This window comes from Myotis myotis, unplaced genomic scaffold, assembly GCF_014108235.1.
Source record: "Myotis myotis isolate mMyoMyo1 unplaced genomic scaffold, mMyoMyo1.p scaffold_m19_p_5, whole genome shotgun sequence".
Taxonomy (NCBI): domain Eukaryota; kingdom Metazoa; phylum Chordata; class Mammalia; order Chiroptera; family Vespertilionidae; genus Myotis; species Myotis myotis.
Window position 1 is genome coordinate 4,931,081 of NW_023416357.1, and position 13,050 is coordinate 4,944,130.

General features: G+C 40.7%; 1 protein-coding gene across 1 annotated transcript; it reads left to right on the forward strand.

Moving 5' to 3' along the window:
- Position 1: 1 nt before the first annotated feature.
- Positions 2 to 9,793, forward strand: BRIX1 (biogenesis of ribosomes BRX1). The gene is made up of 10 exons (XM_036308604.1): positions 2 to 300; positions 3,143 to 3,254; positions 4,869 to 4,912; positions 6,966 to 7,036; positions 7,327 to 7,376; positions 7,479 to 7,552; positions 7,711 to 7,761; positions 7,899 to 8,000; positions 8,954 to 9,082; positions 9,350 to 9,793. The coding sequence occupies exons 1-10, from the start codon at positions 142 to 144 to the stop codon at positions 9,617 to 9,619; spliced, it is 1,062 nt and encodes a 353-aa protein (XP_036164497.1). The 5' UTR covers positions 2 to 141; the 3' UTR covers positions 9,620 to 9,793.
- The last annotated feature ends 3,257 nt before the right edge of the window (positions 9,794 to 13,050 follow it).

A 13,050-nucleotide genomic window follows, 5' to 3' on the forward strand; every position in this document is an offset into this window, starting at 1 on the left:
CGCGGCCTAGAGAGGCGACCGGAAGAGGGCGCCAAAGGCTGGCGGAGGACCCAGAGCCCAGCGCGCGGGACCATAGAGACGGGAAAGGGGCGCGAGCGGCACTGCCGGAAGGAAGGCCCAGAGCGGGGGCGGCGCGGCAAGATGGCGGCCACCAAGAGGAAGCGGCGTGGAGGCCTGGCGGTCCCGGCGAAGAGGCCGAGAAAGAACGGAAAAGATGCCAGGCCTCCAGCGGAGCCGCGCGACAAGGCAGAGGAAGCGGAGGACGAAGACAGGAATCGCATCCCAGGCCCCGTTTGCAAGGTAGAGGGCTGCCCCCGGGTTTCCCCGGCGGCCGGCATCTTCCCCGGGGTCACCGACCCAGCCACGGACGTGCGGACTTCCGAGTGGCTCTGTGCTGCGGGAGCTGGTGTCAGCTCTCCCGGCCGCACCGGCCACCGCGTTCCCATCTGACCCTCGTGCACGAGGCTGCCCCCGGGAGGCGTCCGGCCGAGCGACCGTGCGGGTTTCCGAGCTCTTACGGGGCGGCGGGAAATCGACGACTTCGGGAGCACTCGGTTCCGGTTCTGTTTCCTAGTCCCCCCGCCCCCCTTAAAGATGTTTCGAGATGTTGGCCATATCCCTGAACAGTAACTAGTCTTCCCCTGTTCTGCCGTAGCCAGCGGCTGGGGTCCTGAAGCTCATGTGGTGCTTTGAAAAGGACTGTCCTTGGGACTGGGACTTCGGTATTTTTTAAATCCTCACCCGAGGATGTTTGTTGGTTCTTAGGGAGAGAGAGGAACAGCGATGTGAGGGAAACAAAGACCCGTTGCCCCCTTACGGCTCCGCGTCAGGAAGGGAACCGCCACCCCTTCGGGGTCGGGACGATGCCGAGCAGCGTTGCCCCGGCCGGCGCCGACCTGTTGGGTGTGTAGCTCGAGGGGTAACCGGCGGAAGCGAGGGTGGGAGGTGGGATTTACTTATCAGCAGCCAGCGGGCCGGGCGCTGTGCGGAGTCAGGTTCCCGGCCTTGGGATGGCAGCGCTGGACCGCGACCTCTTCCTTTTTCGCCGAAACGTTGGAGTTTAGAAAGAGACCCACGAAAGAATTCATTTGAGTTGGTGGTTTTTATTCTAAAGGAAGCGAGCCGCTAGATCGCAGACTGTGCAGACAGGAAGTGCTTTTGATTGGTTAATTCCCGTGCCCCCAGCTTAGCGTGTACCCTAAAGAGTAATGAGGGTTTCAAGCGGTCACGTGATTAGTCCGTCATCAGTGGTGAGTAGGTGGCCCTCTGGGGCAGGGGCAGGCACTGCGGAGGGAGTTAGCTCCTAGGAATGGAATGAAAGACCAGTTTACGTTCTAGCCTTGTCATTAATTACAGTGAAATCCCGGACTCTTTTTCTCATCTGCCTATTCAGAGGAAGGAAATGTGATCACCTTTTTTGTTGTGAAGAATGCAGTATATTTTCAGTAAATGTTAGTGCTCTCATTGTTCCTTAAGGACCAAGAAAGAATATGATAGTCGCAGTGATCTGATATGAAATCTGGTATCAGTGAGTCTTGATTTGAAAAATGCCGTTGAAGGACAGACGATAGAGGTTACTTTTACCCGAGGATAATATAGGGTAAGAGATCGTAAAGAAATTATTTAGCCTTTGAGCTGGATCTCAAAGTAAGGGCAGAATTCTGATATTCAGCAATGAGAGGGAACTATACAAGGGAGAGAAAGAGAAAACCGATCAGGGGTGTTGAAGTGTGGGAAACGCTGAGAATTAAAACAACTAACCCAGGTGCTCTTTCTCCAGGAGCCCTCCCCCCCCCCCCCCTCCCCTCCCCTCCCCGCCCCTCCCCTCCCCTCCCCAACTGTCAGGGACCCCCTGGGACTTGAACCAGGGGCGCAGTGGGCAGCAACAGCTCATCCCGGGCCAACCCCGGAACCTGTCTCAAGGCCCCTTCTCTGACTCTGGCTGTGAGCTCACATGGCCCCACCTCGGCTCGTATCTTCCCCGTAATGTTTCTTGAGAGCCACAGCATTTCCACCTCGTCTCTCTCCCGGGGCTTCGTCTACCTTAAGCCCTTCCTTCTTTTACTCCGCAGCTGTAATAAGCGCACTCTCAAAAAAAAAAAGGAGAGCCCGATTGGCTAAAGTGTAGGGTTGATTTGGGACAATATGAGGTGAAAATATAAATGTGTTTTAGAATCCACTGGAAAGCTATGCCATTTTGGACTTTGTCTAGAAAAACCTAGGAGGTAGGATGATGGGAGCTGAGCTTTAAGGTTAGGCTGGTGCTGTCAGCCACGTCTATTGGAGGGGCTCCTGGCCAGGAAGGCTAGCCAGTTAGGAGACTGGCAGTAGGAAGGACTATGAGGGTCTGAAGGAGTGGGTGAGGGAAAGGATTAAGAGCTGTTGCAAAGGAAATTGACAGCATTTAGAAGTGCTTCTGGGATGAAAGAATAAGGGCAAGGAAGATTCAAAGCCTGGGGGACTGAGATGGTGGTGACATCATCAGAAAAAGGAAGAACACGGGAATTGACCAGATCTGAGATTTAGCATTCTAGAATTGAGTTTGAGATTAGTAGGACTGGACGGAGTTCTTTACCCTTTTGTAGAGTTGACAGTTCATGCTATGGGAATGATTATGTGAAATCTCCTGGGGAGACAGAAGTAAAAGAAGCTAAGAAAGAATCTGTAGAGTCAGGAGGAGGAATTTTTTTTTTTTTAAACAAGAAATGTAATGGGTGAGAAGGGCTGTTTTTATTTTTTGTTTAAATATATATTTACTGATTTTTTACAGAGAGGAAGGGAGAGAGAGAGTTAGAAACATTGATCAGCTGCCTCCTGCACACCTCCCACTGGAGATGTGCCCGCAACCCAGGTACATGCCCTTGACCGGAATTGAACCTGGGACCCTTCAGTCCGCAGGCCGACGCTCTGTCCACTGAGCCAAACCGGTTTCGGCGAGGAGGAGGAATTTTAGACACTGAAGGAAAACAAGGGAAGGAAGCCAAGGAGAGGATTTCTGGGTGGCAGTTGAGGTCTGAATGCTACTGAGAGATTGAATTAAAGTTTTGGTCAGGATTGTTGTCTTGCTACTTGGAAGCTTTAAACAAACAAGGTAGGCTCACTCTGAGATTTAAAAATCTTTTAACATTTTATTTTTCTTTAGGGCAAGTGGAAAAATAAGGAACGGATTCTCATCTTTTCTTCCAGAGGAATAAATTTCAGAACAAGACATTTAATGCAAGACTTAAGAATGTTGATGCCTCATTCTAAAGCAGGTGCCTTTATGTCATACTTAAAATTTTATGTTCATAAAAGTGCATGTTTACATATTTCCAGTTCAAGTCACACATCAGTTTTTCAATCTTGTGAGGTCAAGAACCAGTACTCTTTTCTCAAAAGTATATCTTTTTCAGTGCCAAGATTTTTCCAGTTAACATTTTGTCAGGAATTCTTTGCAAACTTTATTGAACACTAGAGGCCTGAAGCACGAAATTCTTGCAAGGGCCTGGGCCTCCCTGGCCCCGTCCCACCGCCGGGGGCGTTTGCTGCCTCTGCTTCGGCCCCTGCCCACTGTGCCGCCCGCCCGCTGCTGTTTTGTCCCGAAGGAAGGACATCGGTCTAATGAGCATATTACGCTTTTATTATTTTAGATTCTCTTCACTTTCTTAAACAAAGATCCTGATTCCTGGAACATTCTTGAAGGTCCAGAAGAAATGCCTCCATAGTAATGCTCTCAGTCGTCCTGGTTTGTCCTTTAAATGACTCAGGACTGCCATGTGTTGCTTTCTGCATTAAATTACAAACAACAACAACTGTCCTCATCTACAGATTAATGGACCTGGAGCAGGATTTCAGGCACCTTTAGGTGGGACTCCTCCTCCTCCTCGGTGTCCAGCTAATCTTTTTAGCACTGAGGTATCTTTTTTTTTTTAAAATATATATTTTATTGATTTTTTACAGAGAGGAAGGGAGAGAGATAGAGAGTTAGAAACATCGATGAGAGAGAAACATCGATCAGCTGCCTCCTGCACATCTCCTACTGGGGATGTGCCCGCAACCCAGGTACATGCCCCTGACCGGAATCGAACCTGGGACCCTTCAGTCCGCAGGCCAACGCTCTATCCACTGAGCCAAACCGGTTTCGGCTAGCACTGAGGTGTCTTACCGGCAGGTGAAGAACATCTAGTTTTAAGGTTGGAACTGTGGCCAGTGCCATCATGGAGGTATTTCTGTGTCTGTGTTGATTCTAGATAGTAACTTAGGTCTTTCTTTACTAATTAGTGTTTCTTGAACTTGGGTCTGCTACTACATCTTCAGATTTCTGACACTAATAAGAAAAAATTTTAATTTATATCGGTTTTCTTTTTTCCTGTGATAATACGAAATTCTTTGTTTTACTAGTTTCCTTTAGCAACTGTGATTCATACTTAAATTTTCATTACTTCAAATTTTGGTTTGAGTGTTTTGTAAACTGGAGTCCTAGAACATGGTGTTCAGTTCTGAGAATTTTTTTACTTTTTTAAGAGAGAAATGAGAGAGAGAGAGAGAGAGAGACAGACATTGATGTGAGAGAAAAACATCACGTGGTTGCCTCCTGCATGGGCACTGAGCCTGAGTCAAACACATTGCCTTTTGGTGCACAGGATGACATTCCAGCCAATCCAGCCATCTGGCCAGGGCTCATTACTCACTTTCACATTTAAAAAGAATCAAGATTTTCAAGAGGTCATGTGTTTTCAGATCTAATCATGTTGAATATTGACAAAATTGCATTAAAGTAAAGATTACAAAAACACTTTAGAAATAATTTTCTAGAAAGCATGTGTGATTTGATTGAAGGTGCTTAGAAATCTTGTATTTACTTTCTTTTTCTTTTTTTCTTTTTATAGATACTAAAATGGATCGTAAAGATAAGTTATTTGTGATTAATGAGGTAATTTTAGAAAGTAATTAAAGTAAAATATGCTGGGAACACTATATTTAGGAAGTCAATTATTCAATGACTTTTACATTGCCTTATAAAAGATACTCAGATTTTATTAAATCTTCAATAATCTACCTTCTACATCAGTGATGGCGAACCTTTTGAGCTCGGCGTGTCAGCATTTTGAAAAACCCTAACTTAATTAACTCTGGTGCCGTGTAACATATAGAAATTTTTTGATATTTGCAACCATAGTAAAAATATCTTTTTCAGTGCCAAAATTTTTCCAGTTAACATTTTGTCAGGAATTTGAAAAATTTATATTTTTGATATTTATTTTATATATTTAAATGCCATTTAACAAAGAAAAATCAACCAAAAAAATGAGTTCGTGTGTCACCTCTGACACGCGTGTCATAGGTTTACCATCACTGTTCTACATTGTTAATAGTACTCACTGTCTACGTCTTATAGTTTAGTGCTTCTGTATTATTTCTTGGTCATTCTTCTCTCTGTCATACTTGGGTACACATACAGAATTAACAGTCAACATGTATAAGATAAAATAAAAGTATTTTTAAAACCCCACATTGTAGAAAGCTTTTTGCCAGTGTTAACACATTGCGTGCCGCATAGAAATCTCTAAGACATACGCCAGGGACAGCACGTTTTGGGGCAAACTGCACGTTATTTAAATCATCATAATGCACTTTAGGTGTTGTTTTTCAATAATAGTAACATTTTTATTTACAAAAACAATTAAACAATTAAAGTTCCTAGTACTTTTTTAGCGTATGGTACTGCGTAAAACATTTTCCTCTATGAAGAGGGACCAAACAAAGTTTACGTAAGTATCTAGATTCGCTCCTTTTTCCACGGGCGTCAAAAACGAGAACACTCGTGAGCGGTCCTAACAGATGGCGCGCGAAACACGAGAAACCTGAGCGGTACGCAGTGTGTTAAGTAGAGTGATGTATGTCATACTTGCTCTTAAGATACTGCAAAGTAGTGATGAGGTTAAAACTTAGAAGAATTTCTTAAAGATACTTTTCTTTAGCTGTTAGGTTTTTGATCCATTGAGCACACGTTTTTGAACCTGTGCGAGGTCATGGCATTAGGTGCTGTGGAAACAGTGTCTGCAGAGCAGCCCCCTTGTCACCGTGGAGCTGCCTGCTACGGGGGCGGCAGGCCATGCAGAGCCTGAGAATAGTGGTGAACACAGGAGACTAAAGCAGGGCCTGGGTTTCCCACAGCTCAGGCTGGACTGGGAAATGGTCAACTCAGTGTGGCCGGGTTTATTCCAAGACCAGAAAAGCATTGGACCTATGAACTTTCTAAGTTGTTAGGTTTAAAGTTTAGAGTTTATGAATACTACATCAGATACCGGGTAGTTTATGAATTACTACAATACTACAGGACTTTATTCCTGTTTGCTTTTGTATATTTCTCAAGTGTGACTTTGTAAACCTTCAAGATGTTGAGGTTTAATTCAGATTAAAATAGGGTTTGTACACTTCTGTTTTTCACCAATCCCTGAGTGATTTTACAGGACCAAACCACAGAAATGATAGTATAAATGAAGAAGAAAAAAACCTAAGTTTCTTGATCTTAAAATTAAAAAAATGAAAGAGTTAAAAATCAGAATTACCATTACCAAGTATGTGTTTGGTTCCACAAGGACTGTATTTTCCTACGAGTAGTGAGGCTCATTACAGTGTGCAGCACCCCTAGGGCATCTGTTTCAGTCTTTGTAGCTTGTACATGACCGGTCAGAAGAAGAGGTTCCCAGCAGTCACAAGTGAGGCCCGTTTACTTTAAAATGCTGGGCCCAAAAGAGGAGATGTTTACACCAGAGGCAGGCAGAGAATCGAGTTTACCTTGGGCAGAATACCCAGAGGAATTGGAAAGGTTTCTTTTTGTGAGTAAATACAATTACTAGATTTAGACTTTTGTAGCTCATTAATTTGCTTAAGTTTTTTGGAAGAATATTGGTATTCATTGCATTGAGTTGCTGTAGATCTCATTTTATCTACTTCATTTCTTTATACTTTGCTCCATTTAGGTTTGTGAGATGAAAAACTGCAATAAATGTATCTATTTTGAAGCTAAGAAGAAACAAGATCTCTATATGTGGTAAGAGAATGTATTAAGTAAGATTGGTGTGGAACTTGTTCTTTAAATGGATTTATTCTTTGTACCTCTTACAGACGCCTTTCAGGCTTTTTTTTTTTTTTTTTTTTTTTTTCTGTAAAAAGACAGGGCCAGGGGATGAAGTGAACTCATTTCACAAAAGTTGAAACCTTCAAAAAAATTAAATGTATGAATGTTATGAGCACATTATAATATCTTTTTAACTATAAATACAAAGTAAACATTTGCTACATTTTAGATTCTAACTAAAAGGCTTTCTTCCTATTTTTCAGGCTTTCAAATTCACCTCATGGACCATCTGCTAAATTCCTAGTTCAAAATAGTAAGTTGACTCGGTTTAAAATTTTATGAGAACATTGAAAAACTTTTGGAATAATTGTGCTAAAATTATAACTATTTTTCTTGTTAATATAATCTTTTCTAGTTCATACCCTCGCTGAACTAAAGATGACTGGAAACTGTTTGAAAGGTTCTCGGCCCCTTTTGTCTTTTGACCCTGTAAGTTTTGCAGTTAGTGTAAGAAGTCTAACTTTTTACTCTGCATGGTGGTTTCTCGAGGGTATAGTTAGTTGTATAAGTCAGTTTAGTGAACATAAAACAGTTTTAAACAAAGCACTTTGCTATTGACAATTAATATGCTCACTTTATTTTTACAGGCTTTTGATGAATTACCACATTATGCTTTGCTAAAAGAACTCTTAATTCAGGTAAGTAGAAAGTACCTTTGGTAATACTTTATACATCGGTATCTTCCTTTGGACTTTTTCTTAACTCAGCGATCTAAAACTAAAACGGGTTGGATCGTAGAATAAGGAACTAACATACTCTTTTTTCCCCCCACTAGATCTTTAGTACACCACGCTACCATCCCAAAAGCCAACCATTTGTGGACCACGTATTTACTTTCACTGTTTTGGATAATAGGATATGGTTTCGGAACTTTCAGGTTAGCCTTAAGTAATTTTTAATTATATTTTGAAATAAATTAGGACAAACAATACCACTACATATTGACCATATACTTAGTTTTTTTAAAAGGAGATAGTCTGAAGATCCACGAAGCAATTGCGTTCTAAATTTGTGCTAGGTGCTATAAAGGACACCGTAAAATGTAAGCGGAGTAAGTGGGGTAGGGTTAAAACTTAGAAAAACAATCTCTATAGAAGGCATTTAATGAGACCTATTAGGTGAGTCACACTGACTCATTCAGGAGGAGAGGTGATTCTGAAAATCTTGAAGAAGGAATTTGGCAGGATAATAAATCTGCAGAGAGGTGGGGAGGTGGAAAAACATCCAAGGTTCCAGGCAGCATGTGAAGCAGACTGGGCTCTTCATGGGTTGTTATACCGGGTACCTTGCAAAGGGAGCTCAACTCCCTAACCTCTGAGGGCAGCCATATCTGAAACAATACACAGTGTTAATATTTGTAGTTCAGAAGTGGCCTCAATCAGTAGCCATTCAGAAATAAATTTGACCCTGTACTATACTTTTATATACCTTTAACTTCATTTGATTAGGTTTATAAAAACTTAGGAATTGATTACAATTTTTAAAGGGTCCCCTGTAGTGTGCTTCAATACATGTTGTTACAGTAACCGCAGTTTTAAAAACATTTAACCAGTGGTTTTCAAGGATGCATGCATTGTGAGAAGCAGGATATGAACCAAATTTAAATTACTCAGTTTTAAAAGAATACTTAAAAGCCTTTATATTTTTTCCTGATAACTACTATAACTAATATATTTCAAGAAATGCTGATGGTTTGGCACTTGCCGGGTTTCACCTCTACCTTAATTTTATTTTCAGTTTTTTAGGCTTATTTGTAGTGAGGTTATAGCCAATATACCTTTTAGGAATAGTATATCCAAACCAAAATGAAATGTTTTCTTTTTATTAAAGATCATAGAAGAAGATGCTGCTCTTGTAGAAATAGGACCTCGCTTTGTCTTAAATCTCATAAAGATTTTCCAGGGAAGTTTTGGAGGACCAACTTTATATGAAAATCCTCACTACCAGTCACCAAACATGGTAAGCTGTTTTTGTTTAGTGGTCTTCCATGTTCCAAAAGTCTGGCCCAAAGAATTTTTGTCAGGTAATTACTATTCTGTTAACTGTGAAACTGACTTTGGGTTTTGTTGCATACAGTCTTGCAAATTACTTTTTTTTTTTTTTTTTTAAATTGCTCCCAGGATTTAAGGGAAATAGGTCCTAAGTTTATGTTCTTGCTACCATATGTAAAATGTTTATTCATATTTCAAAAACATCTAATGTGTTTTTTTGTTTGGTTGTTTCTAGCATCGGCGTGTCATAAGATCCATCACAGCTGCAAAATATAAGGAGAAACAGCAGGTTAAAGAGGCACAAAAACTGAGAAAGAAAGAACCAAAGACTATTCTTCCACATGATCCCACTGCAGATGTTTTTGTTACACCAGCTGAGGAAAAACCTATAGAAATACAGTGGATAAAACCAGAGCCAAAAGTTGATTTGAAGGCAAGAAAGAAAAGGGTTTACAAAAGACAAAGAAAAATGAAACAGAAGGTGAACAGTGGAAATGCAAAATGAATCACTGGATAACTAATTTTTCAGTTATTTTATATTTATTTTGTATTCAATGTGTAAATACTTTTATTATTCAGGACTATCTTACATCTAATTAGTGTGGCATTTAAAAGAAAAAATTAAAATCTTGTGGCTTTGGGAGTATCTTTTTCTAAATAAAATATCCCTAGAACTCAATTTCTGTTCAAAGCTTATTTGGTATTACTAAAAATTTAGAGCACTTAAGGGTTAGGCCTGCCCTCTTGGATTAAAAAAACTTTTTTTTTTTGGTTTAGCAAAGCTGGAATTTAAATTTATTGGGTCATTACTAGTAAAACAAAGCATTAGGCGCTTTGAGAGTCATTTCCGATGGTGAAGTAGGGTTGACCAGGAGGAAAGAGAGCATCTTACGAGGTTTGAGTCTCTGAGTCACCAATTAATGAGCCTTGGACAAGCCAACCTCTGATCTTGCTTTCTCATCTCAAAAAGGTACAATAAAAATTACTTGCATTGAAAGCATTTTGTAAATTACAAACATTTTAGAAGCAGTGGGTATAAATTATTGATAGTAAAAGGAAGAAATACAAGGCAGTTGTTAGAAGGTACTAGAATATTTGAATTAATCTCCTTATGAATGATTTGCAGCAAAAAGGATATATATATATCCTCAGCAGTAGTATATATACTACATACTAGTAACTAATAAAATTGGGTCATGCATGTGGTGGTCTGTCATCCACTTTATTTCACAATCATTTTCCCATGTCTGTGTTCTACAATATGGTTACTAATTGTACAGTATTCCACTCTATCATATATCAGTTTTTATTGTTATTAAGTATTTCAGTTATATATTTTCTTGTAGAGGTGCTTGCAGTAAACATTTGTGCAGTATACACAAATTATTTTGTACATTTGTGGGTTCCTGTAAGTAGTAGGACTCGGGTCAGAACACTAAAACATTCTGATTGCCTCCCTAAATATACCTCACCAGAAGTTAGAGCATTCATTTCCTTGTACCTTTGCAATGGTGAAATAATCTTTGCTTATTGGATAGTTAAAAAGTAATACTATTTTTTTGGGGGGTGGGGTGGGGTTAGGTGTTGGTTTTCTTTTATGACATCTTGTTTTGGGGTGTTGGTTATTTTTTACTAATTTGTAAGAGCTCTTATATAGTAAGTTCATTCTAGATGTCTTTCCTGGTTCATTTTTAGTTTAATTTTTTTTTTTTAAATATATGGGCAGGATGATAAATTTTTCCTCATTTCATTTTCTCTTAGTTTTCGACTAAGAAACGCCTTCCTGAGTGTATAATTAGGCTACTTGATCTGAACGTAATCTAAATGATGAGGCTACTTGAAGTCTTCTAAATTATGCAGGTAATTCAGGTCAGGTTATCTTGATAAATCTGGACTTGTCTGAAAATAACTGTATTCAGGATTTTTTTTAAAAACACCCACATCTCAAGAAGTTAATTACAGGTTATGAACATAAGATGTGAGTTTGAGTACTTAATACTTTTTGATGTGTGTGTTGCAGAGTTTTCTGTGGGCTTTCCAATTTAATAACTTTATCAGTTTCCACATTTTTCTTTTGCCAAATTTCTCTTTCAGTCATTTATATGAATACCTCATTTGGTTGAGAATTCCTCATCGCCCAAGTCCACGTTCATTTAGAAGCCAACCCATTTAATAAAGATATTCCTTTAGACTGAAGTTTATGTCTAGTGTAATAGTTGAATTTTCTATGTAATGTTATAGGCAAAAATAGATCCCTTTAAGGAAAAAGGCAAGGGACTCAGAGGTTGTAAGCAAAATAAGATGTAGTTGAAGAAAAAAGTCCTTTGTTACTCCCTCCCCACGCGCCCCCAACACACAATTCCATTCTCAGAGGGGGGGAATGTTCCCATTTCTCCCTGCATTCAAACTTCTCAATTCCTATGCTGCTGGGGTCCAACCCCAGCAGGTCCAGGGGTCCCCAAAGGTGTGGACGGAGTCGGCAAAGAAGGAATGACACGGAGACAGCGTTCAGTTGATCAGCAGCCTAGCCAGGATCTCTAGCCAGGATCTCCAGCGAAGTTCTGGTGTTTATTGTCTTGTTACATCCGTATTTATACCAGTTGATTTTAATCCTGTCAATTTCTATTGCAAAGGTTAGGGCTTTTCTCATCTCCATTCCAGGGAGTAAAGATTATGTAGCTTAAGCATGATTGTTTGTAGTTAAAGTGATTAACTACCCGCCTGGCACTTAGTTAAGGAGTTTTATCCCCTCCCTGACTTCAGGGAAAAATCCCTACCTGGGGAAACAACCTTTATCGGAGAGGTGACCTTGGTTAAAACACACAGCGCTAAGGGGAGCAAACATATTAAGAACAGTATGCTATATACGCCAGGTCCCTTGAAACATATGCTGTGCAGATGTTTCTTTCCTGCAGCGACTGTGTCAAGCAGCAAGGATGGACCGGCTTCCGGCACTATGCACTAGCAATTTAAAAACCAAGGTTGTATAGTACTTTCTTTGGAAAGCAAGCAAGTGCACAAGTTAGAGGTTTGATTGGATCGTGCTGTGTGGATAAACTTGGTGAAGTTTAGCGTTGGTTTGTTTTGATTGTGCAGGGAGCAGGATATATCTTCCTAAACTTTCAGCACCCCAACTTTACAATAAGTGTAGGGGAGCCCACCCTTCTCTAACGATACGTGAGTTACAAATAAAGCCTAGTAGCTGATGTATGTGAACATTCCACATTACAGTGAAATATGTTGCTGTGTTGGTGCATTCTAATGAGAATTAGGTTACTATTTTGACACCTTACCAAATTGTTTGGAACAGTTGTACAGATCTTCCATCCTGTAATACAATGTATCTGTTAGATCAGGAAGACCTAGTTAAATACTATGCTTTAACTGCAATTCTTAACCTAAACCAATCTTGGAAATGTGGTTTAGAGGCTAGCTAGAAAGGAGTGATGAATGGGGGGTCGGTACAATTTCATCCATATTGGTGGTTAAACATTTAGTATGTTATTTTAAAAAAGTGATACTTCTCTCTTAAATTTAGTTTAAGTTATCTTATTTGATGTTATTCCTATGCCTATTGGTCAAAATGGGAAATAGTGGTCTCATTAAATGGCAGCTGAAGAGAGTGGAAGAGTTAAAAAACTGGTGTTTTTTAATTGTTCCGTCCAACCGAATTCTGGCATTGGTTAGTTGTGGAGGCTTGAGCAAACTACTGGATTACTTCCGGCATGAGTCTCCTCATCTGTAAAAACGGGGCTCAGTTAAGAAATTATCATCAGAACCACAACCAGATGTTTTCCAGTTTTCTTCCACCCATTTCACCCCCAGGACGGCCGCCCAGTTAGTGCCACTCATACTGACCGCCCTCTGTGCCCCTCACAATGACAGCCACGTGGCCCCGCCTCCCGCCCGCCGTGGCCCCGCCTCCTCGCCGAGGCC

What these genes read in the sequence shown, in the direction of transcription:
- BRIX1 (XM_036308604.1), top strand. Translation starts at nt 142, where the DNA reads ATGGCGGCCACCAAGAGGAAGCGGCGTGGAGGCCTGGCGGTCCCGGCG. An exon ending in AAACAAGATCTCTATATGTG is followed by an intron (nt 7,037 to 7,326) that starts GTAAGAGAATGT and finishes CCTATTTTTCAG; the next exon opens with GCTTTCAAATTCACCTCATG. An exon ending in TATGGTTTCGGAACTTTCAG is followed by an intron (nt 8,001 to 8,953) that starts GTTAGCCTTAAG and finishes TTTTTATTAAAG; the next exon opens with ATCATAGAAGAAGATGCTGC.